Genomic DNA, 26,030 nt, shown 5'->3' with positions numbered 1-26,030 from the left:
GAATTTTATTGATGTAGCAACCAACTCGTACACCAAGGGGCAGGGCTATTTTTTGGCATGATCAAGAAAATAAATTAAGAAATATGCAACTAGTAACAACAAATCCAAACTTGAACATCAAAAAAGTCTTTCCTCTCCCCTTAAATTAAGATGCTCACAATCAGCGGATTGTTGATAGGAATTAGAGAGCAAGCTTGCTCACACCCTTAGCTACACAATATTCCACATAATTGTCAATATTTTGTAAGCATTGGGCTTAAGTCTCTGACAAGTAAAATTTTTAAAACCTGGAAACAGTTCAATACAACTGTCAGAAACTACAGTGGCGGTTTTGAAATTGTCCCAAAATACCATGTATTGTTATGAAATAATGATAAGATGTGGATGTCCGTTGATATTCTCTAGATGTGGCTGTTCGTTGATATTCTCAAGAAGGATTACAAGATGAAGATGTCCGTTTGTATTCTCAAGATGATAGTCTCATGTATTCTCCCTAGATTCATTGGTACATTGGATGAACTCATTTATGGATGTACTTGATGTACTAAATTCATGTATTTGTATTTAATAGGGTTCATTTACCTTTGATCTTGGATCACCTATTTATAGGGGTGAATCCTACTTCTTTTGTAACCTGGGGAAATCTTGAAATCTGGAAGTACTTTGATCAGTAAATATAATAATATCTCTTCTTCTTACTCTACTATTCCAATCCCTACTTTTGGGAGTATCTTTTATTAGTTTCACAACACGTATTACATAGTTGATAGTAGTACGCTAAATACCACTATTCTACTCCCTTTTCCCAAACGAGCCCTTAAAGCTTAAAGTTTAAACTACACTTCTTCGGATGGGGCGCTTAAAGCCTTAAACCTGCTCTGGATTGGGGAAATCAGGAGTGTTGCGGTTTACAGCAGCAAGGCTTTTGGAGCAAGAACATTTCTCATCTTCGAGTAGGAAAGTATAAGGTGGGATTTCATCAGCGGCCTAATCTTAAAATACCCACTTAAAAATGCAGGCTCTTGTTCGGCAATGATGGTTTTAGTCTTCAGAAAACCTGTTCTTTGTTGATGTTTCTTCTCATGTTTTCTTTATTTGGGAATGCTTCGTTAGCATCTTTTTACAAGTCTATTATGCGATTATACATGGAATACCTTCGATGCCCATAGTTATCTGCCAAAAAGCAGAAATCCCTTTTAATTTTAGGCCTCTTGATTTCACAGTATCTCCAGACCTGCTGTTTCTGTGATGAAAGATTGAAATAAAGAAAAGTACTGATGGCTGATCCTGCAGAAAAGAATATGCTTGAAAGAATCCCAGATGGTGATAATATCGACAGGTTGAGTGAACTTCCGAACTGTGTTCTGCTTCACATCCTTTCGCGTTTCAAGACAAAAGATGCTGCAGCAACCTCAATTCTGTCCACTAGATGGAGAGATCTTTTCGTTTCTCTTCCTGATGTTCGTCTAATTTACCGTGTGGATAGTGATGCTTCTGGCCGTGATAAATTGTTCTCTGATTTTATAGATTTTGCCAATAGAGTGATTCGACAGCGAAATAAGGCTCCAATTAGAAAGCTTGTAGTCGATGTGATGCATTTTGTTAAAAGTTACCGCCTAGCTTTTGAGTCATTGTTGATATCTGCAGCTGCTGCACTTTCTTCTTGCAATGTCCAACGACTCATTATTTCGGTTCGAATGGATAAAACGACTGAGCGATTTTCTATACCTATTCCACCTGCAATTTTTTCATCTAAAACTCTGGTTTGTTTATCAGTAAACTTTGAGGTGGATTGGAATGTTCCCGATTTTGTTTGGTTGCCAAACCTCAAGCGTCTTTACTTATTTCAATTCAGATTGGTAGATGAAGATTCTATTCAGAGGCTTCTTCAAGGTTGCCCTTTGCTTGAACGTCTGATGTTAAAGGTGCATCCTTTCAGCTATGATAGCAAGAGTGAAGAAAGCATTGAAGTTGAAGTTCTTCATATCTCGAGCCCCTCGTTGAAAAGCCTGGTGCTCTGGTGGAATGCAAAAGTTGAATTAGAGTTCACTGTTGTTGTGAAGTCGGAAAATCTCGAGTCTTTGGTATGCTTCCTCCAGGGGCAGCACAAAGTTACCATAGATGCCCCAAATCTGAAGTCGCTGACTGTTGAGGGTCATGTACCTGATGTATACATAAATCAAAGTCTGGTATCTATTGACGAGGCAGTAGTACAAGCTGAATTTCTGTCTAATGTGACAAATCACAGTGACTTATTTTTACATAGTCAGCGTGCTTTTAAGTTTCTTAGTGGGTTGGTAAATGTGAAATCACTTTATTTATCACAGACGACTCTCCAGGTATGCTTCATTTCAGAGCTTTATCTTCCACCTATAATAGGAAAATTGGAACTTCGTTCTTACTTAATTCTACTTATATGCATGAAGGCTCTGTATTTTTCTCAAGGGGTCTTGCCAAAATTCAAAAACTTGAACAAATTGGAGCTCAGTCATTTTCGTTGCAATGCATTTCCTCGCAATCCTTATTCTAAAGTGTTGTCAAGCTTATTTGAAAGTTCCCTCAACCTTGAAGTGCTTATCATTGATGAAGTAAGTTGTGATGGACAATTTTGTTGCATAGTTAATTCAATCATATTTTGCTGCCTCTGATCTACTAGGAATGGACAGGTCATCAAGGACAGTGAAGACGAGGAACTTGATTCTGTTTTTCAAGAGGCTCTCTCATTAGCTCTTGTCGGACAACTTAAGGAAATAGAAATCAGAAGTTTTGAGGGGGAGGAACATGAATTCAAGCTGATAGAGTATTTTTTGAAGAATGGAAAATCTTTAAAGAAGATGACTCTCATTAGAGACAGTTGGAAGACTGAATCAGATGGTTGTGACAGGATATTGTCATCCAAGAAGTGTGCGGAGGATTGCCAGATTCTGTTCATAACGAATTGGGGTTTGCTGCAGAGCTTATTTCTTCAAAGGCACTGTAACTCTTCCTGTAATGATACTGTCGTTTATATTCTTCTTGTTCTTTTCTTTTTTCCCCCTTATGACCAGTGTTTTTTGATTTTTGTTGGTCAAGACCAGACTAAAACTTCAATAATTTCATGCGCATGTAAAAATAGTTCTAGAACTTGTTCATCAAGTTCATCTTGTGGCATTCTTGATGCTGTTGGTGCCATGATGATCACATCATTTAGTTTCAGAGCTAGAAATTTATGGCTTGATAACTAACATCTTGTAGCAAAATATTTATTGCTTAATAGAACCATACTTTGAAAGTTAGTGTTATAGTGCCAAAGAAAAGAATAATAGCTGGGGAAATATAAGGTCTTAAGTAGAACCTTCCACTTTGGAAGTATTGCTAAATCAGTCTGTTAATCTTTTTTCTCACAATTTCATTGCCCATGCTAGCAAAATGATGCAAAAAAAGCTCATGCTTCATAATGTTAAGTTATTGTGAGATTTTAGCCTTTTTTACCATAGAGTTCACTGCAGTTTGCAGTACTTCCAAATCTACCTCTCTCTCTGTACCTTTCACAAGACAATGTTGTGAAATCATTGCAATCCTTGCAATCCTTTCTACCAATTAGTCAACTTGCTGGTTAAGTGAACTCCTCTTAAGATTGAAGCAGGGCAGCAGGGCTCTGCCCATGCAGAAAGGTCTGGTTCGGGACTGTATGAAACTGCTGGAGCATATTGAGGAGGATTATATATGTTCTTACAGTTGTGAAGGTGAAATGATTACGGATATTGTACTCTGCAAGAAGATTTTGAGGTATTAATACTGTTATATTGCCAGTTATTCAAAGCTAACCTAAACATTGAAATAGCAATTTGGAGACACATAATCCAAAATGGCCAATGGTCTTTGATGAAGTAATACTGTAAGATTCAAATCTTAGGAACCTTGAAGATTTCAATTTTAGAGTATGCTTCGCTGAGGTTGGTATCATTATGTGAAGATTGTGGTATATTCTTATCTTTGGCAAAAAAAAAAAAAAAAGGATAAAGTACTCAATCGAGCCTAGGTCTTATTGCATATATTGTAAATGAACAAACAAGGATTATCAACTGTGCTTATTGTAAAAGTGGATGATGAGAATCCAGATTGGTCAAAGATTTGAGTGTTGAAAAATCGATAGGGTTGAAAGATATAATAAAGTTGAACTTGGTAAGATCACGATCTATTTAGTTCGTCAACTAATCCAGTAAATCTTTAATAGTCTTTTGTAATCTAAAAACTTTAAGCTTAGTTAGTTTTTCAACTAATTAAATAAAACTTGAATAGTCTTTTTTTTTATATAAAATATTAAACTAATCTTGATCTTGGTTGGAGAGAATAGCATGTAATTTACTATTTATATTTAAAACGTTTAAATTACTTGAGCTCTACTCAAATTTGGTTCGATGATAACAATCGTTTGAACTTAGTTCATTTCAATTCAGTTCATTGAATAAAGAAAATCAAACTGGAACATAATTTCAAATTTGTTGCAACAATTAAACATGATTAAAGTTTGAATTGTGAACAATTGCCATGATTCGACTCATTCTTCACAGTGCACTAAATTCTGCACTTTATATGCACCCTTGAAACCAACTACTCCTAAAGTAGTTGGGCACCATGGAGAACTTTTGGGTGCAAGCCAATAAATCAAATTTCTTGGCTTGTATTTTTGTCTAAAATTTTTTGAAAATTTCACCCGTAGGTGCATAAGCACTAATCTAGTTTGGTAGTAGTTCAACTCCCTCCAAGTTTACCTTTAACCCTTTTGGATCCATCCCTTTTCCGTAGTGTAAAGTGCTGCCAATCCCCTTCAAGTTTCTCTTTTGGATATAAGTCAAGGAATCAAATTCCTTAACTTGCATTCTTGTCCAAAAATTCTTGAAAATTTCACCAGTAGGTGCATAGGTACCCATCTAGTTCGATGTCATTTTAATCCCTTCCAAGTTTTCTTTTGACCCCTTTGGGTCCACCTGTCCCTCGATGTAAAGTACTGCTAACCCCTCTGGGTTCCCTTTGACTCATTTTACTAATGTAGAGTAGGAGTAAATATATACATCCATTTAGCTTGATGACAGTTCAATCACCTCCATTTTTTTTTTCCTTTAGATCCACCCTTAAGAGCACGTGTAAAATAGAAACTATCGTGTCATGGCAGGAGAAGGTATGCACCCTCGAGCTTTACCACATGCTACATGTGCCTAGTAGACCAAGAACATCCACAATGATTTACTCTTTAAGTGTAATCCACATGTCACGTCAACATTCTACTTTTTTCTCTTTTATTACACTTCCACTCACAATGGATTACACTCCACAAGGTGTAATAGCAGGAGTCTACAATTAAATCAAACATTTATTTTAATAATGCATAACTCATATCCCATAAATAAATAAAGTAATTTTTAAAAATAATTTTGTTATTTTTGAAAAATAAAGTATTAACTTTCATTAAATTTTTTACCTTTTGAATTTTTTATTTTCTAAAAATAATATTATTAATTTCTAAGTTTGAACAATATATCTTTTTCTATCTCTCAAAATTAATATATTGTTATTTTTTGAAAAATAATTATGCAGAACATTAAAGAAATATGTGATACCTCAAATGCGAAGATATCATAATAATCCATACTTAATTAACAATTCTTTATGTAATTAGTTGAACTCCATAACATAACTAGTTTTGTACATGTTCGTTAAACGGGAATCGTCTAAAAATAATAAACTATTTAGTTAATTTTATAAAAATATTGATATAAAATACAAATTTAATTTAAAAGTGCAGTAAATAGTATCAAATAATATTTTACTTTTCAAAAACTTGTTTTTGTTTTTCTTCTGTTTGAACATTCTCCTCGATTTGTCCGCGCTAATCAGCATTTATTGATTTTTCATTATCACTGCATGATAGCAAAGCAGGATAACTAAGTATAAAACAATAAATGATTTATCGCATTCAAGGTTGTGTATAACAATACGTAAAGATTATAATTTAAAAAAGTAAAATAGTATATTAAATCTACCTTCTTATGCAAATCTTTTTATGAGAATTCCCTTTCTCTGTGGTTTTTGTTGAACCCTCTGATGAATGATTCATATGAAGTGCATTGAAATGTTGTTGATTAGAATCATCTGTTATACTAATTGGGATCTGGGAAGAAAATACTTCAGGTTGGTATTGGTTGTCGGTTCCACCAATTTGATAATGATTTATCAAAATTAAAGGCAAAAATATTATGTGAGATATAATATGTGAAATATAAGAGAAATTTATTGCACATTACCTGTGAAAAGCATGAAATGCGTTTCTCTCCCGAAATCACAGTGGAGCCATCTAGTCACTGTAAATCTATTACTACCTTGTTCCAAATTGTAATTGTTCAACTTGATTTGGAACACAAAAGATTTTCACGTGATCTTATTTATAATTGATGACACGATTTCATTGCTAAATCCTTACTAAAAATGAAATGCATAATAAAATTTTTTTGTTAGAATATTCAATGACTGAGATAAGTGTCTGATTGTCTACTATTATTAAAAATATTTTAAAAAATTAGATATAAGTTTACCTTGTTAAATTCTTCAAGACAAAAGAAAGTTTGTATTCTATTATTCTTTCAGCCTCTTGATCAAATATAACAAACCAAGCACTACAGGTTGCATCACTTGCCAAGACTTTTAACATATACCTGTATAAATACACATATTCTAATAGTTATGTTTATGTAGATATTGTAGCAATTAAAATGATAAAAAATTAATACCTACGACATACCTTAATTTGAAATACTCCACATTTTGATTGCAAGTATTGCACACAAAATTAGATCCTTCTAATGTCACTTTTCTCTGACATTTTGGACATGCTTTGTAGTACAGTTGAGTTGACTGTTGAAATCAACTTTCAAAATCGTCACTTTGGAAGTGTAAACCAATTCCTAGATAAATGACCAATTTAAGCAGTCAATTTAAATAATTAATATTTTTAATTGTGAAAACTAATGTGCTATAATTGTAACTTGCAACTTTAATTGTACCTCTGTTTGAACACCGGTCATTATCTGATATATTTCTGATAATAATTTTTTATTCTTAAACATTAGTTGCTGTATAGCTTCTCGCGTTTTGGAGGATGTAAAACCTCAATAGTTTGAGGAGCAGTGCTATCAATGCTAATAACAATCTTATCTTAATTACTTATATACAATATATATGAAAAAATTAAACAAACATTTAATAAAGATATATAGCTTTACCAATTCAAATAATCTGCAAATTCGGAAATATTTAGATTCATATATATTCGTGTGGCAATTGTTGATGACAGATAGTATGAACCTGAGTAACAATTTATCGTGAGATCCATTAAGAATGCTAATGAAAAGAAATAACAATATGTTTATTATGAGAAATTCGCTGATGTTTATGTCATTACCTCTGAATTGTTTAACTGTCACTGAAGAGATCACCAACACTAATAGTTGATCAGACACCAAAATAGTCTCATCATCGAACTGATTCGATGTTGTTCCCCATAATGTGACATTAATGCTTTCACCACTTCAATATAAAAGCACTCAAAATTAATACTTGAATAGAAATTACTCAAAATTAATTGTTCAAATAATAATATGAGCTGATCTTCATATTATAACTAATTTATTTAGCAGACTAAATTAAAAAAAATGCAGCAACTACCTTTTATTAGTAATTGCAATATCTCATTTTTTTACAGTTCCATTACTCTTCGAAACTTCATAAATTGGTCTCACTTTAGAAAGTCTTCCCACCACATCTATATTACACACAAATGAATAAGTATAACACATATAGTTATCTAGGAATCACTATTTTCAAATGAATAAAATTAAAAATAGTATTTATAAAAGTAGTATTTACCCTATCAACTTATTACGTCATACCTGATAAGAATGTAAAAGTTTGACATCGTGAAGAGAGGTCATTGAAATCGATGAATTCAAATTTGTGAAATTTTATTGAACTCATTCGACCATCAAGCTTTTTCACTAGAGTTGTATAAGTGAAATAAATATTATGCTTATTGTGCACAACATTCCAAGATTGTTTTCTTTGTGTCACTCTAAATTTCTCCAAAATATAGACATTTCCCTCAAGTAGTTGTGGTCGAAACCTTTGTACCAAATTTTTTGGTACAATAGCTACCATATGATTATCCTAAAATAATTCAGACATCACAGATCAGGAAAAACTTGTCATGAAATAAACAAATTTAACTCAAATCAGTCATAGATGGATGAATGATGGTACTTAACTCAAATCAGTCACAGATCAAGAGTGAAAACCCAAAATCGATGTTTTAATGTGCCAACTGCATGCACTGAGAATACCTAACCATGAATTTGATGTTTGAAATCAATATATTAGAGACTATATGTAGTATAGGCATAATAAATAAGAATTGATAAGGATATAAAGAAATATTAATAAGAATATTAAAAGTAAGTTTATCTTGATTTAAGTTGCTTAAAGTACGTAACTTTGGTTAGAAAATAAGAATCCTATAATATTAAGAATTCTTATAAGAAATAAAACCACAATCGTCCAAATAACTTTGGGTAAAAAATGAGACAATCTAGGTCTAGCGCCTCAGAATTTCCTCTAGCAAACTTCAGCCATAGGGGCCACAAACTCAAATGACAGCATCCTTTTAGATGTCTCATTTGCTCGTAAATGCATTTCAAATAGGAATTTATATTTGATTGTACGGGTTTATAGGAATTTACAAACCCGTGCTCAAATAGGAATTTATATTTGACCGTACGGGTCAAATACATATAGTTAATTGGATTCAATTAACTTTTTCTTTTCCATAAATTTCGTGCTATGCGCTATGTCTTGATAACGCATTTAATAATAAAATTTATTATTATGTCTTTTTTATTTATATTGCATTACTTTCCAGTTCCTTTTTTAGGTAGGGAATAAGAATCATATAATATTAAAAATTCTTATAGGAAATAAGAATTGATATACATCCAAACAAAAAAGGAGTAAGGCACGTAGGAAACCACTTGCTGTCTCATTAAACCACGTAGGAAAAAGAAAACATGAAGGGATAAGGATGAGAATACGACTTTATTATATAGGGCAAAAAACCTCAGCGGCCACTAAACTATTGGTCGGATTATGTTTTGACCATCAAACTATTTTTTTGTCAATAATTGGCCACTAAACAATTTAATCAGTAAATTCGTGACCATTTGATTGATAATTGCTCTTAATCTGATAAATTAACAGTACACGTGGCAAAATACGGGGGTAATTTTATCTAACAACTATGCCACTGTATTCTCCTTTTAATTTCTTTCCTCAAACAATCACCGAATGGAAAATTATATGGAGGAAAAAATAGGGACTCAATTGGGAGCCCCAAATCTTCAGCCCCAAATCCAAGAAGCCGAAGAAGAAGACAAGAATGTCGAGGCGCTCTGCTAAACCTAGATGCTTCTGCAAATTAACAGCAACGATGAAGACCTCATGGACAAATTGGAACCCAGCAAGAAGATATGTGGTTTGCCCAGGAGAGGTAAGATTTTTTCTGGAAATGATGCCTTTACCAGAAGAAGAGTGAGCTCTGAAAACCATCTTGCGGAGAAGCTCCTAGCCTTCGTCTGGGTTAAGAAATCTCATCCGGTGAATGAATCCTTTGTCGTCGGCTGATAAAGAAGCAATCTTGTCTGCAACTCCGACATCCCGAGTGGTGAGCAGCACTCTGCTGGCGGTTGGTTCTTGAGACAAAAGTGCAATGCGGAGGCACTCCCAAGCATCGACAGAGCAGACATCATCCAAAACAATCAAGAATCTCTTGGACTGCAGGAACCGGTAAAGCTTCTGAGCCAAGTCCAAATCTGAAAATGGGGCCATATCATCCTTGGCTCGGCAGACATGTTGCAGCAGCAAATCTTCCAAAATTTTTCTGGTGCGGAAGTCCTTCCCTACCATAGCCCAAGCAAAGCAATCAAAATGGCGGCCACTTAAAACCTCCCATCTTGCTTTACTGTCTAATCCACTAAAAATTACCCCGCACTTTTGTCACGTGTACTGCTAATTTCACAGATTAAGAGCAATTATCGATTAAATGGTCACGAATTTACTGATTAAGTTGTTTAGTGGCCAATTACTGACGAAAAATAATTTGATGGCCAAAATATAATCTGACCAATAATTTAGTGGCTGCTGAGATTTTTTGCCCTATTATATATATATATATATATATGATATTACATCATTTAAATCAAATAAAATCAGAATAATAACATAATATTACATAATTCTTTTGTCAGACTGCTAAATTTTGATCCTGGCTGGCCCACCTATTACATGCATCATCAGAATGATGCGTGTAATGGACCCATATTTTGTCAAGCATTGCAGTCAGCCTTGTTTGGAAGATGAATTTTTTGGGAGTTTGTCTAAAATTTTACTGTAATTTACTGTAAAAGTTTTAAAAATTTTTTTTAAAATATGTAGATTTTTGAATATTTTGAAGTGTATAGTTTAAAATTTTTGAAAATTTTTTTGAGATTACTGTAGTTAAAGTTTTGGGATAATTTCAGAAACCTCCCCTGAGGTTTCTGACAGTCTCAAGGACCTCCCCTGAAGTTTCGAAAATCCCTTATACCTCCCCTGTCAGATTGTTGGGTCCCAAAATGACTTGAAAAACGTTGAATTGACACAAATATCCCTGCTGTTGAAGTAATATATTCTGATAATAACATGAATTAATTAGTGAAATGAGTAATAGAAAGGATTAAGTAACTTAACTGGAATTTGATAATAAAATGAATTGCTAATTTGGGCTAAGAGAAAAGGCGCCAAAAATTGCATCAAACTAGCAAGCTTTTTGGTTGGACTGTATCTTGCATCCGATAAATACGAATTCCTAGAAAATTGCCTAGAAAATTTTCTAGAAATTTATTTATCGGATAAAATAAATTTAAACCCATTGTTAAATAAAAGACCAGCTCTTTATGGCTTTCGTCCATTATACTTACAGAGTACCCATTTTCCTTCAATGCGAGATAATGTACCTTGCATTTAACAAATGCAAGGTCATGTACCTCAGTTTCCCATCATTGTTTCGTATGATGCTTCCATATTTTGGCATGATTTTTCCGAAAAATTTTTATTTTAATTCAATAAATTTATTTTATTTTATTTTAATTTCGGCATTCAATGGGTTCAAAATATGAGATTTTGTAGATTTTGAAGTTTAAGGAAGGAATATTTGAAGTTTAACGACCGTTATACAACTTTCAAAACAAACAAATTCATTCTGCTATTTTTTTGGGATAATTTCATAAACCAAATCGCGGTCACTTTCACAATAGTCATATTTTTTCATAAAAGACCAGCTCTTTATGACTTTCCTACTTTATAAGAACAGAGTACCTATTTTTCCATAAAACACCAGCTCTTTATGGCTTTAGAATGAAGGGTTAAAATGTCGCTGTCTCTATTACTATCAACTTTTGACTCCCTATTTCTTCCATCCCAACCAACACCAGAACGAAATACCATTATTTGCAGCATCTTCAATAGAAGTAAAAAACAGTCCGATATTCGCATACCCATTGCATAGCCTATTTGTGAAGATGACAAAGTTTTTCAAGAATAGTAAATTCACTTCAAGGGTTGAGATTTGTTCCTTCAAAGACAGAATCAAATTGTTTTCAAACTTAAGCAGATCCTTCAGATTTACCAGAACACAATCAAAAAATTTCACTAGAACTTCACCACTCATGACATTGTTTGGTTCTAAGGAATGTTTTGCCCAATCAATAAAATCTTCTCTTCTCCAATTTCCACCTTGGAAGCTTCAACCTTTTCAAGCAAATCATCTACTACATGATCTAATTTCTCGTTTAGACTTTCAGATCTTGGAAAGCTATTGCTACTATTTGTGAACCTGAATTTGGGACTTTGAAATGAGAAAGAAGATGTCCGATGAAGGTGATGGGTGGCGATTGATTGAAGAAGAAGAGATAGAAAAACTGATGAAGAAGAAGACTCTGGTTTGATAAATATTGTCTGAGGGAATGAGTTGAGGGTTTTGTCCAAAACCTCCCAATTTACTCGGGAATGATTCCAAAAATAGCATTCCAATAGGCTTAACCCAAGCAACAAATAAGGGATTTATTCCATTTTGTGATTCCCAAACCCTTTAACCAAGCAGCCCCTAACATAAACATCCTCACTAATGACAATCTTGAGGGCAGAGGTGGAATTTGATTATTTTCTCTCTCCTGAAACACATTTTATATTCATTGTCCACATCAATTGGGTTGTACCTGAAACTATCTACTTAGTTTTAGGGGAGGTATAAGGGATTTTCGGAACTTCAGGGGAGGTCCTTGAGACTGTCAGAAACCTCAGGGGAGGTTTCTGAAATTATCCCTAAAGTTTTTAAAAAATTTATAGCAACTTGACAAAAAACTTAGGTTCCAAACAAGGATATTCCGTTGGAGATGCTCTAAATAGTACCGTACTCCCTTTTCCCGAAACGAGCCCTTAAAACTCCCTTCTTCGGCTGGTGGGTTAAAAACTTCTCTTGATTGGGGAAATAAATGTTGGGGTTTACAGCAGCCAGGCTTTTGGAGCAAGAACATTTCTCATCTTCGAGGAGAAGAGTATGTCACCTTCGAGTAGAAGAGTATAAGATGGGATTTCATCAGCGGCTTAACCGCAAAATACCCACCTAAAAATGCAGGTTCTTGTTCGTCATTGATGGTTTTAGTCTTCAGAAAACCAGGTTCTTTGTTGATGTTTCTTCTCATGTTTTCTTTATCTGAGAATGCTTCGTTAGCATCTTTTTACAAGTCTATTGTGCGCTTATACATGGAATGCCTTCGATGCCCATAGTTGTCTGCCAAAAAGCAGAATCCCTTTTACATTTAGGCTTGTTGATTTCACAGTATCTCGAGACCTGCTGTTTATGTACTGAAAGATTGAAATAAAGAAAAGTACTGATGGCTGATCCTCCAGAAAAGAAGATGCTTAAAAGGATCCCAGATGGTGATAATATCGACAGGTTGAGTGCACTTCCGAACTGTGTTCTGCTTCGCATCCTTTCGCGTTTCAGGACAAAAGATGCTGCAGCAACCTCAGTTCTGTGCACTAGATGGAGAGATCTTTTTGTTTCTCTTCCTGATGTTTATCTAAGTTTCCGTGTGGATGGTGATGCTTCTGACCGTGATAGGATGTTCTCTGATTTTGTAGATTTTGCCAATAGAGTGATTCGACAGCGGAATAAGGCTTCAATTGGAAAGATTGAAGTCGATGTGATGCATTTTGTTAAAAGTTACCGCCTGGCTTTTGAGTCATTGTTGATATCTGCAGCTGCTGCACTTTCTTCTTGCAATGTCCAACAACTCCATCTTTCAGTTCGAATGGATAAAACAACTGAGCGATTTTCTATACCTATTCCACCTGGAATTTTTTCATCTAAAACTCTGGTTTCTTTATCAGTGACCTTTGAGGTGGATTGGAATGTCCCTGATTTTGTTTGGTTGCCAAACCTCAAGAATCTTTACTTATTTGAATTCAGATTGGTAGATGAAGATTCTATTCAGAGGCTTCTTCAAGGTTGCCCTTTGCTTGAACAACTGATGTTATTTGTGCAACCTTTCAGCTATGAGAGTGAGAGTGAAGAAAGGATTGAAGTTGAAGTTCTTCATATCTCGAGTCCCTCATTGAAGAGCCTGCTGCTCTGTTGGAATGCAAAAGTTGAATTAGAGTTCACTGTTGTTGTGCAGTCAGAAAATCTTGAGTCTTTGTTTTGCTCCCTCCAGGGGCAGCATAAAGTTACCATAGATGCCCCAAATCTGAAGTCCCTGACTGTTGAGGGTCATGTGCTTGAAGTACACATAAATCAAAGTCTAGTATCTATTGACAAGGCAGTAGTACAAGCCGAATTTCTGCATAATGTGACAAATCACAGTGACTTATTTTTACGTAGTCAGCGTGCTTTTAAGTTTCTTAGTGGGTTGGTAAATGTGAAATCACTGAATTTGTCAGAGAACATTCTGAAGGTATGTTTTTCTTTTCTGTCTTCTTTAATTTCGATTGACTTCTGAGCTTCTTCTTCAAATTTTAATAGAAGAACTGGAACTTTGTTCTTACATAATTCTTCTTCTTATATGCATGAAGGCTCTCTATTTCTCTCAACCAGCATTGCCAACTTTCAGAAACTTGATCAAGCTGGAGCTTATACCTGTCTATTGCTATTCTTTTCCTCGTAGCTGCATCTTACAGGTGTTATCAAACTTATTTGAAAGTTCCCCTAAACTTGAAGTGCTTATCTTCAGTGAGGTAAGTTGTGTTGGACACTTTAATTTCAGAGTTAATTGCTTTGTATTTTGCAGTCCCTTATATACTTAATATGAACAGGTGTTCAAGAACTACTTTGGCGAAGACGAGGAATTTGGTTCTGTTTTTCTGCAGGCGCTTCCACTAACTTTTATTGAACATCTTAAGGTAATTGAAATGACTAATTTTAGAGGGGAAGAACATGAATTCAAGCTGATAGAGTATTTTTTGAAGAACGGAAAATCATTGAAGAAGATGGCTCTCGAAAGAGAGGCTAGAGAGGATTGGAAGTGTGTACCAGAAGATTGTGAGAGGATATTGGCATTCAAGAAGTGCTCAGATGATTGTCAGATTGTATTAAAAAAGAAATGGGATCATATAACGTGCCCAAAATTCCGACAGTTGCTGAAACTATCTCCTTAGCGTATTCTTTGGTGGCAAACTGATAAATATATAATTCAACTGTAGAATAAGAAATTTTGGTTTCATGGATATAACATCTTTGAGCCAAATATTCTGTGTAATTGGATTCTAGTCTAAAATTTAGTATTAATGCGCTGGGAAAGGGTAACAGCTGAGTAGATTTGCAGTCTTTATGAGAACCTTCAGCTTAAAAGTTTTTCTGAATCAGTCAATTACTCCTTTTTTTTAATTTGATTTTGATGACCCCTGCTGTAGAAATGTCAGCAAGTTTTCAAGAGAATGCCGGTTTCTCTCAGGTTCTTCTCGGGGAAGACCTGATTAATTAACCAACAATTGCTTGACTAGATCTGAATATGGCTAAACAGGCGATTGAGATCCGTTATGACTACAATTTCTTTTGGTTGGAGTGATTAGTTCGTTGTTAAATTCATTAACTAGAAGTTTTGTTTAATGGGATATGATGGTTGGGGATAAATTGGAGAATGGAAATATGGTGAAAGATATTATATTGCACTTGGGAAATGGACAATGATTTGGACATATAGGTTTATGTACCTACACTTTGAGATTTTTCAGTTGACAAGCATGCATTTCTTCCTTTTACTTTGCCTTCCTCAATTTGAAGCTTCTCTTTCGAGTTACATGAGTATAGGACTTCATAATTGTAAGCACTCAATTGTTTGTCTTCTTCTCCGCTGTATGAAGGTACCTCATTACTCTCAAGTTACTGACTTTCAAAAATATTGACCATTCTGTCCCTTGGAACTCATTATCATCTTTATGTCCAAAAATATTGACCATTCTGTTCCTTGGAACTCATTATTATCTTTATGTACATGCCTATTTGTGGAAGACATCCCCAAGCTTACTTCATGCGACTCCTAATCTTGAACTGCATATCTTTCATCTAGTAACTCATGATTATCTGTTTGGTTGTAGAATTAATTTCAGATTCTTTTGCACTAACTAATTTTTGTAATCATTTATGCGATTGGGAACAACCTCAGAGGGATGGAGGAGTTTGAGTTTGTTCTGCCAGAGGCCATTTAAGTAGGCTTCTTTAAACATCATAGGAAGACAGATATCATGATCTTTATAAAGGATGAATAGGAACTTAGGTTAGTTGATTTTGTTGGAAAAATTGAAAATATTTGATCAAAGAAGACTTTTGGTGGAGATATAGAGCTTTTCTAAGTATTCATTAGAAATGTTTCCATGGGATTTTTTCATTCAACAAAAGCTCTGAGACTTGTGAAATTGTGTCTGATAGGAAGAAAGAATGGGATTAAGCAGCATTTGGCGTATTCTGAATAGGATGGGCTTATTCTTTTTCTTCATTGGGTGGGGGAGGGCGTGGTTCTTGTTCTTTTGCAACTGGTATGACTTGTCTGGTGGTATGCGCTTACTTGTTGACATCCTGTGAGGTTTATGCTGCTTGATATTCTGCCTTACGACCCATTGTATTTTGGGTTTTGTTTGTGAAGACCAGATTAATCGTCAGCTATACATTTATGAAGTTCCACCTGAATCCATATGTGTTGCTATTGTCAATTTTTTTTGAAGTAGTTCTTAAAGCGATGCATCTGTTAATGGCAGAACTAGGTACTGATGTTGTGCATTTTCCAAATGTAAATGTACATGATGTTGTGTGTGTGTATAGGACAGAATGAAAGAATTTAAGAAAAGCACCCAATATCAGTTTTCTCAGGCTAGGAGTGGCTATACCTATCATGGTTTTTTAGCACTTCACAGCTGCAGATTTCTATTACTTGACATTGTTCATCTTTTCAGTCATACATGAGTTGACTCCTGACGTAAAATCTCAGATTTTCTGGTTTATACATGTGCATGGATGTGACATTAGGAGTAAATTATCTGGTTGAAAGGTAGCATTAAAACTCCTGGGAAAAGAATAGCTTTGAAAATTTTGTGTCAGCTCCAAAAGTAAGGAGGTTTTTGGATATTACTCTTATATTTCTAATCTTGTAGAACTCTAATCTTATGCTTTTAGTAACTTGTATTCTTTTGTCAGAATATTTAAAGAAAACTATTCAAAAAGTTTAAGACTAATTCCAGAGCTGCAACAAGCTGCTTTGACAAGTTACAGAAATCACAAGATAAGATAGGAAACAACGTAATCTACACAACAAATTATTCAACTTGCTGGTTAATTTGGACTCTCCTTGAAGATTTTTCAAGGAATCAGCACACCAGCAGATGCTAAAAGTACTGATACAGGACTGCATGAAACTGCTGGAGTACTTTCAGGAGGCTTATTTATGTTTTTACCATCTTGAAACATGGTACGATTGTTGATGTTATATTATGTAAGTAGGCTTTTAGCATGCCTATTGGAGCTTGCAGTCCTATCTACTTTGGTGTTCCTGTGTTGCCTTGAAAATGCTAGATCTTGATAGGATGTAAATCGGTTTAGGATCCAAGAGGCACCTGCTGTCTTGCCTGTATATCAACTGTCATGCTCTGTTTTTATGGAATACTTACCCAATCTGCTTTTTGCTTTAAATGAATCTTGTGACCTGACAATTGTTGATGAAATAATTGCCCAGTGTAAGCTCTGTTGCGGATCATTCCTCTCAAGAACTCGATAGAATTTTCCCATCTTAGTGCTAGTGTACAATTTGGTAGCAGCTGTTCAAGGGCCTTGCAGGAACTTTCATCCTTATTAGATGGGCAGAAGGGAGTATCCCTTTTAGCTGAATGACATAATAGATGATCTTCTCTGCCTCTTATTCTCCATGCCTCACCTCTTCTGTTTCTTTCCATGTCAGCAACAATCCAACCATGCAGCCAGAAGACAGCCGCAAGTAGGAAGGAAATGACCTTTAGCAAAAATAGTGTAGTGTTATTGGAACTCCTCGTTTTGAAGCTGCAAAATTAGTATCCAATATGCAAACCTTTTTCTCCTTTCTTCGGTTACAAAATCAATAACAAAGCTATTCTTTTGGTGCTATTTGTCCATTTGTTAAAAGGTCAAATTTTTTCTTTTATTATATCATATTACACCAGAAGCAAATCATGAGGCAGAATCTAAGATTAGCTGCATTCATGACCTCTTAGATTCAACGCTTGCACAAAACCTTGCAAACTTTTCTAGTATGTTGCTTGTTGGGCCCTTTCTTTTTTTTGAGCAGTGCCCAATCTTAGAGTTCTTTTTTTTTTTTGGGAGCAATTCTGAGTAATTTGTTAGTTGTTCTAATATGCAAGACGAGGAAAAAGAAAAAGGGAAAAAACTAAAATGGTAATTTATCATTCCTATTGGATGCTTGGTAATAGGGCTGCAAACGAGTCGAGTCGAGGCGAGTTTTAGACTTATCGACCTGAGCTCGACTTAAAAATGGATGGACTCGAGTTCGAGTTTGGGCTCGACGAGCCTAGAGAATTGAGCTCGAGCTTGACTCGACTAAAAAAAGTTAGGTTTGAACTCGACTCGATAAGGCTCGTGAGTTGAAGCTCGAATTCTGGCTCGTGAGCAGCTCAAATTGTGAGCTCAAATTTTTGACTCGTGAGTAGCTCGTTAGCTCGAATTTTTGGAAATTTATCTAACAAAAACATCATTTTATCAACTTATTCCTAATCAAATTATAAGCATAATAATAGCCTACAATTCATGGCTACAAAGAAAAATAGCAAAACATGATTAGATAATCATCTTTTACTTTCAAACATTCGATACTATAAAACATATGGAAGTAACGAGTTTGTGGTTTTTAAATCTATCAAATTTTCCATATTAAATCATCCTAAGCAGCCAAGTATCAGCTAAGAACAAAAGTGCAAAAAACCAGCCCAAACAGCTTATTAAATCACCGTAAAAAAAGCAAAAACAGGCCAACAAACCATGATGAAATGTCATTAAAGAAAAGCTAAAAATGTTCACGGCATTACTTTTCACATGAGAGAAAAGACAGATAATACACAAAAAATCAGTGCACTATACTTCACCAGAAAACCAAGTCTCTTCCGGCAGGTTCAACCATATTAAATTTCCCCCAAAGCAAGAGTGGTGCATTTGCATAAAGAATGATGAAGCAGGACCCACTACCAAGATTAAACAAATTTTGGTAAACGATAAGCAACATGAACCCAAGAAGCTCTGGTTTGGTAAACGATAAAACATACTCCAAGAACACAAAATTTGACTTTTCAAAGCATTCATTACTCTAAACCTATTCATTCATTACTTTACTCAATTCTTTACTTTACTTTAAACATGCTAGATCTCTTTTTACCTGTCACCAAGTTTGGAAAATCTCACTGAAATGGACACCGTGGGGTATCGCATAAACGGGAAGGAAACAGAAGCTGCTCGTCTCCAAGCTACTAATCGACATCTTGTGAAGCTGGTGGTGCCGGTGCTGCTTAGCTGCTACTACTTAATCCAAAGCAAGCTGACAAATGGGAAGGAAGATTAGGGGCTTAGATCTATGGTGTGTTGGCTTTTGATTGAGGGGTGGCTCATAGCTGTGGTGGTGGCCGTGGTAGTCACTGGTACACCGTGGACTGGTGGCGGCAGTGGCTAGGGTTCAAGGGTTTGTGTGAGAAATTGTGAATGAGAGATAGATGCGTACGAAATCAGAAATGAAATGCAAATTGTGGAGATGAAATTTTTGGTCTAATTCCTAATCCTAACTTAGTAATTAGTTATACAAATAGAGGTTTTTTTGTAATTTCACAAGGCTCGTTAAACCGCTCGCCGAGCTAATCAGCCTAAGCTCACATATCTCGAATTCGACTTAATTTATAAATGAGCCGCTCGAATTCAAGTCTGACCGAACTCGAGTTGAACTTTGACTCGGGAGCGACTCGACACATTTGCAGTGCTATTGGCAACATACTTTAAGGGCTACTTAGTCAATTCATGATTTGCTTATGCGAGAGCACGAAATGCTCTAAAAGGTCCTTATTTCAGCACTTTGCAGTCTTCAAGGCAACTGCTAAAAGCACGTCTGAGAGCCCTGTTTTGACAGATAATCCTCAAGGCACTTGATTAAAACAAGTATTGCTTTTATAGTTTCATTTAGCATACGAGTTTCATCTGCTTCAGTTTCCTATAAAACCTTGACATCTACAATTGTCTCTGATTCTCCAACTGCAGTAAATTGTAAAACAGTTGTGTAAGAAGTGAACGCATGATTCAGGTATCCACCTTCGATCACTTGGAACCCAATCTGGTGCAGGGATTCGTTGAATACTGCAACCTTCTCCTCCTGGAACCCAAGACTTGATTTTTCTGAAAGGTATTGATTGGAAATTGCAGCATCAAGATTGTGAACTGGTAGGCTAATAACAGAAAGGTACTGCCATAACAAAACAAAAACAGTTTAGGGGAGAAGCCATTTTTGGAAGGGCAGAGCTCATTTCTTTGGCAAAAGTCCTCCATGGTGTTTCAATTCCGATCCCAACCTTCACTTGGCTCTTTTCTTCCTTCATCACTGGCTCACTACTATTGTTTAGTTTGAGTGCAGTTAAACTATGAACATTAGAATCTCAATAAGTACAAATTTATAATAGCTTAAAGGGACCAAATGACCCTGTGGCATCTTTAGTTGCATGGACAATTATTGAACCAAGATGCCTAGGCTCTTCTATAACGTTATACCATATTTTTCTTAATTTCTGCATTCACGACCTCTTAATTTCTGCACTTCCTTAAACTTTTTCATACAAGTGCAGTTGCATAATCTATGGAATTAGGTTTTCTCTACCCTCCTTTTTTTTTCCTTTTTCACTAGAGTCCTCTTCTGTCCTTTCATTTCCTTTCCTTTCCTTTCCTTCAATCCAAATAGTGCCTTAATTTTGGTGTCCTTTTCCTCCGTTAGTTAACTTGTTAAAAAAAAAAAAATTCAAGTCACTTGAGCACTACTCAAGATTAGCTCAATAACAAATAGTTTGAGTTTGGTTTCCTTTAACAAAAAAAAGAAACAAACTCAAATACAATTTCAAATTTATTAAAACAAACAATGGCTTGCTTTAACTCATTTACATTCTTAATTCTTGGCTATGTACACCAAATTTTACACACTATGTATCAGTGTACCCTTGAGATTCACTAAATAAAATGTAATCCAAACGTATATTTCACACCTGAAGAGTTATAGATTACGATTATTTAAAGCAAAAAAGTGTTTATTATATGTACATTACATTAGAAAAAGTATTATGGTGTTATATAGTAATTTCATTTTTCAAATGATGGCGTATCCAAACACTCCATTATCACTGAATAGTATTCTACTCCCTTCGCCCAAACGAGCCCTAAACTCCCCCTCTTTTTGATAGGGCCCTGAAAAGCCCCCTTGGCTGGGAAAATCAGAAAGAAACGTTGAGGTTTAGAGCAGCAAGGTTCTGGGAGCAAAAACATTTCTTAACTTGAAGGAGGAGATTAAACAGAGGGATTTCATCAATGGTCTAACTGCAAACAAAATACCCACCTCAAAAAGCAGATTCTTGGTCGACATTGATGGTTTTGTTCTTCAGAAAACCAGGTTCTTTGTTGATGTTTCTACTCATGCCTTTTCTATTTCGGAATGCTTTGTTAGTATCTTTTTACCAGTCTATTATCCAATTATACATTCAATGCCTTCGATGCCCATAGCTATCTGCAAAAGAGCAGAAATCCCTTCTACTTTTAAGCCTCAAGATTGCACAATCTCTCATGAGCTGCTGCTGTGTATATTGAGAAATTTGGAAAGAAAAAGAGAGAACCCAGATGGCTGATCCTCCAGAAAAGAAGGTGCAAAGAACCCCAGATGGTGATAGTATTGATAGGTTGAGTGCACTTTCGGACTGTGTTCTGCTCCACATCCTTTCACTTTTGAAGACAAAAGAAGCTGCAGCCACCTCAATTCTGTCCACGAGATGGAGAAATCTTTTTGTTTCGCTACCTGATATTGATTTATGTTTCTGTGTGGATGATGATGCTTCTGACCGTGATAGACTGTTTTATCAGTTTACACATTTCTCTAATAGAGTGATTGAACAACGAAATACGGCTCCAATCAGAAAGATTCGACTCCGCGTGGAGCATTTTGTTGAAAGGTACCGTTTGGCTTTTGAATCATTGTTGATATCTGCAGCTGCTGCAATTTCTACTTACAGTGTCGACCAACTTCGTATTTCGGTTGAAATGGATACAACTGAGAAATTTTCTATACTTTTTCCACCTGGAATTTTTTCATCTGAAACTATAGTTTCTTTATCACTAAACCTTGACGTGGGTTGGAATGTTCCTGATTTTGTTTGGTTGCCAAATCTCAAGTATCTTTACTTGATGCGATTCACATTGGTAGATGAAGATTCTATTCAGAGGTTTCTTCAAGGTTGCCCTTTGCTTGAACACCTGATATTAACAGTGCAACCTTTCAGCTATGCGAGTGAGAGTGAAGAAAGCATTGAAGTCGAAGTTCTTCATATCTCGAGTCCCTTGTTGAAAGTCCTGGTGCTCTGTTGGAATGAAAAAGTTGAACTAGAGTTCACTGTTGTTGTGAAGTCAGAAAATCTTGAGACTTTGGTATGTTCCCTCGAGGGGCAGCATAAAGTTATCGTAGATGCCCCAAATCTGAAGTCCTTGAACGTTGACGGTCATGTACTTGAAGTACACATAATTCAGAGCCTGGTATCTATTGATAAGGCAGTAGTACGAGCTGAATTTCTGCATAATGTGACAAATCTAGTTGACTTATTTTTACGTGTTCAGCATGCTTTTGAGTTTATTAGTGGGTTGCAAAATGTGAAATCACTGAATTTGTCAGAGAACATTTTAAAGGTATGTTTTCTCTTTTCTGTCTTCTTTAATTTGGGTTGGCTTCTGAGCTTTTCCTTCAATTTTTAATAGAAGAACTGGAACTTTGTTCTTAATTAATTCTTCTTGTTATATGGATGAAGGCTCTCTATTTTTCTCAACCAGCATTGCCAACTTTCAGAAACTTGATCAAGCTGGAGCTTGAACCTGTTTATTGCCATTCTTTTCCTCGTAGCTGGATCTTACAGGTGTTATCAAACTTATTGGAAAGTTCCCCTTACCTTGAAGTGCTTATCTTTAGTGAGGTAAGTTGTGTTGGGTATTTTAGTGTAAGAGTTAATTGCTTTGTATTTCGCTGTCCCTTATATACTTTATATGAACAGGTATTCAAGAACTACTTTGGCGAAGATGAGAAATTTGGTTCTGTTTTTCCACAGGCTTGTCCACTATCTTTCATTGAGCATCTTAAGGTAATAGAAATGAGTAATTTTAAAGGGGAAGAACATGAATTCAAGCTGGCGGAATATTTTTTGAAGAATGGAAAATCTCTGAAGAAGATCGCTCTTGAAAGAGAGGGTTGGAAGTCCGTACCAGAATATTGCAACAGGATCCTCTCATTCAAGAAGTGTTCAGAGGATTGCCAGATTGTATTCAGAAAGAAATGGAATTATATAACGTGCCCGCAATTACGACAGCTGATGAATCTATCTCCTTAACAGTATTCTTCGCGGCAAACTGATAAGCTATAATTCAGTTGCAGACTTAAGAAATTTTGGCTTCACGGATATAACATCTTGGCGCCAAATTTTTTGTGTAATAGGATTCTGTTCTAAGATTTTGTATTAATGCACCAGAGAATTGAATTACAGCTAGCTAGATATCCAGCCCTTATGAATACCTTCAGTTTAGAAGTTTTCTGAATTAGCCAATCACTCTATTTTTCTTTTTTAATTTGATTTTGATGAGCCCTGGCTGTAGAAATGTCAGCAAGTTTTCAAGAGAATGCTAGTTTCTCTTTCAGGTTTTTCTCAGTGAAGACCTGATTAATTGCTCAACAATTGCTTGAATAGATCTGAGTATGGTTAAAAGTGTGATTGGGACCTTACATGGCTGCAATTGCTGGTTCTCACCTGATTAATTGTTCAACAATTGCTTGAATAGATCTGAAGTGGTTAAACATGTGATTGGGATCTTATATGACTGCAATTGCTTGTGCTCTTTGGCTGAAGTGCTTTTTACATTGTTAATTCCTTAACTAGAAGTTTTGGTTTTTGGGATATGATAGTTAGGGACAAATAGTGGTATGGCAATATGGTGAAAGATATTATATAGCACTTGCAAAATGAACAATGGTTAGGACATATATGTCTATTTACCTACACTTCAAGATTTTCAGTCAGCAAGCGTGCATTTCTTCCTTTTACTTTGGCTTCATTAATGTGAAGCTTCTCATTCAAGTATTGAACTTTATGCTTGTACCTCTATTGTTTTAGTTCTTCTTTTAATCTGTATGAAGGTACTCCATTACTCTTAAGTTACTAACTTTCAAAATTTATTGACCACTCGGTTCCTTGAAACTTCTTTTTATTATCTTTTTATACATGCCTTTTTTGTCGAAGATGTTCCCAAGCTCTCTTCATGCAACTTTTAAGCTTGAAGTGCATATCTTTCATCCACTGCCTTAAGATTATCTGTTTGGATGTAGATTTATTTTCAGCATCTTTTCCACTTCTAATTGTATTAATGGGGTAGGTGTATAGGAACAACTTCAGAGGGATCGAAGAGTTTGAGTTTGTACTTCCAAAGGCTATTTCAATAAACTTCTCTAAACATCATAGGACAGTAGACATCACAGGATTGGAGTTCAAGCTGGTTGATTTTGTTGAAAAGTTTGAAACTTTTTGACCCAAGATGACTTTTGGTGAAGCTGTAGAGACTTTGTAAGTCTCCATCAGAAATGTTACTGCAGGATATCGTCGTTCAAGAAAAGCTCTGGGACTCGTGAAATTGTGTCTGGTAGGAAGAAAAAATGGTATTAACTGGAGTCATGCAATTTGTGAATGCGATGGGGTTTTTCTTTCATTTTCTTTTTAGGGTGAGGGAGGGGGTGGTTCTTGTTCTATTGCAACTGGTATGGCTTGGCTGGTCAAATGGCTTACTTATTAACATTTCTATGAGGTTTATGGCTCTTGACATTCTACATTATAACCCATTTTATATTGGCCTTTCTTTGTGAAGACCGGATTCGTCGTCAGTTGTACATGTATGAAGTTCTACCTGTATCTGTATGTGTTGTGCTATTATTGATTTTGTTAATGGGTTATCAAGTGGTGCACCTGTGCATCTGTTAAAAGCAGAAATTAGGATATTATTTATCAAAATTTGAAATGTGTGTGTATGTGGGTAGTTTTTGTAGATAGGACATGGTGAAAGAATAATGTAAAGAAAGCACCACTGACATGTTGCAATGTTCAAAATCCTATCAGCTTTCTCGGTCTAAGAGTGGCTCTACATATCAGGTTTTTAGCGCTATCCTACAAATTTTAACAGCAGTTTCTATATCTTAATGTTCTTTACAGCGGTATCTCAGTTGATAGCAGACATAGATTCACAGATTTTCTGGTTTATAGATGTGCAGTGGATGTGATGTAAAACGTTTAAATAATTATGTTGAAAGATTGTACTAATGCTCCAGGGAAAAGAATAGCTTCTTTAACCGTGTCAGTTTGGAAAGGAGGTTTTTACATTTTACTTTTATGTTTCTACTGTTAGTCAATTGGTTTGCTAGTATAAAGTTTTTGTTTTCAAGTAATCTGTAGTCTTTTGTCAGAATGTGGAAAAGAAATCTAAAAAAGTTTACACTAATTCCAGAACTACAACATGCTGCTTTGACAAGATACAGGAATAGCAAGATATTGTTGGAAACAGGGTAACCCAGTAAACAGATAAGCCAACTTGCTGCTTAATTTGGACTCTTCTTGGAGATTTATCCAGGAAAAAGTGCACCAGCAGATGCTAAAGGAACAAGTTCAGGACTTCATTAAACTGCTGAGTACCTTCAGGTGGATCATATATGTTTTTACTCTCTCGAAACGTGGTGTGGTTGCCCATTTTAAATTCTGTAATTGGCTTTTAGCAAGCCTTTTGTAACTGGTATTCATATCTACTCTGATCCTCCATGTATTGCCCTGGTAAAATTGCGGTGGCTTACTTAAATTTTACAACTTTTTCTTTCATGAACTTTGACCTATAGCCTAAAGGGCCCTTTAATTGGAAGGATTTAGGGGAAAAAGCAGAGATTTAAAAAAAAAAGTGTCAAATTGGCTGTTGGAAAATTTCCACAGGTTAAGGTTTTCAGAGTTTTAGAAAATTGAAGGAGATAAGATTTTTGTGCTTTTAGAATGTTATGTTTTTGATTAATCAAATTCTTTTATTTTCTTTTTCTTTCATTTCTTTGGTATCTAGTGGTAGTTAGTAACACCATTAGTTTCTA

At 35.3% G+C, this 26,030-nt stretch overlaps 4 protein-coding genes and 1 long non-coding RNA gene across 5 annotated transcripts; 3 read left to right on the top strand and 2 right to left on the bottom strand.

Annotated features, from left to right (window-relative positions):
• Positions 1-1,072: 1,072 nt before the first annotated feature.
• Positions 1,073-3,225, top strand: LOC113782610 (F-box/FBD/LRR-repeat protein At5g22660-like). Its single transcript, XM_027328490.1, has 3 exons — positions 1,073-2,339; positions 2,427-2,588; positions 2,667-3,225. The coding sequence occupies exons 1-3, from the start codon at positions 1,278-1,280 to the stop codon at positions 3,222-3,224; spliced, it is 1,782 nt and encodes a 593-aa protein (XP_027184291.1). The 5' UTR covers positions 1,073-1,277; the 3' UTR covers position 3,225.
• Positions 3,226-9,645: 6,420 nt separating this feature from the next.
• Positions 9,646-9,987, bottom strand: LOC113765650 (putative disease resistance protein At1g50180). The gene has a single exon (XM_027309887.1). The coding sequence runs from the start codon at positions 9,985-9,987 to the stop codon at positions 9,646-9,648; it is 342 nt and encodes a 113-aa protein (XP_027165688.1).
• A 2,627-nt stretch (positions 9,988-12,614) lies between these two features.
• Positions 12,615-15,004, top strand: LOC113782619 (F-box/FBD/LRR-repeat protein At5g22660-like). Its single transcript, XM_027328497.1, has 3 exons — positions 12,615-14,075; positions 14,194-14,355; positions 14,434-15,004. The coding sequence occupies exons 1-3, from the start codon at positions 13,014-13,016 to the stop codon at positions 14,773-14,775; spliced, it is 1,566 nt and encodes a 521-aa protein (XP_027184298.1). The 5' UTR covers positions 12,615-13,013; the 3' UTR covers positions 14,776-15,004.
• Positions 15,005-16,893: 1,889 nt separating this feature from the next.
• On the bottom strand, positions 16,894-19,392 carry LOC113782638. Its single transcript, XR_003469816.1, has 2 exons — positions 19,026-19,392; positions 16,894-17,616 (listed from the first exon to the last, which is right to left on the bottom strand). It is a non-coding gene; the product is annotated as an uncharacterized LOC113782638 (long non-coding RNA).
• Positions 19,393-21,087: 1,695 nt separating this feature from the next.
• On the top strand, positions 21,088-23,640 carry LOC113782630 (F-box/FBD/LRR-repeat protein At5g22660-like). Its single transcript, XM_027328507.1, has 3 exons — positions 21,088-22,561; positions 22,681-22,842; positions 22,921-23,640. The coding sequence occupies exons 1-3, from the start codon at positions 21,506-21,508 to the stop codon at positions 23,251-23,253; spliced, it is 1,551 nt and encodes a 516-aa protein (XP_027184308.1). The 5' UTR covers positions 21,088-21,505; the 3' UTR covers positions 23,254-23,640.
• The last annotated feature ends 2,390 nt before the right edge of the window (positions 23,641-26,030 follow it).

This window comes from Coffea eugenioides, chromosome 1, assembly GCF_003713205.1.
Source record: "Coffea eugenioides isolate CCC68of chromosome 1, Ceug_1.0, whole genome shotgun sequence".
Taxonomy (NCBI): Eukaryota; Viridiplantae; Streptophyta; class Magnoliopsida; order Gentianales; family Rubiaceae; genus Coffea; species Coffea eugenioides.
The sequence above is the reverse complement of the archived record's forward strand: the minus strand, read 5'-3'. Positions and strand labels throughout refer to the sequence as shown.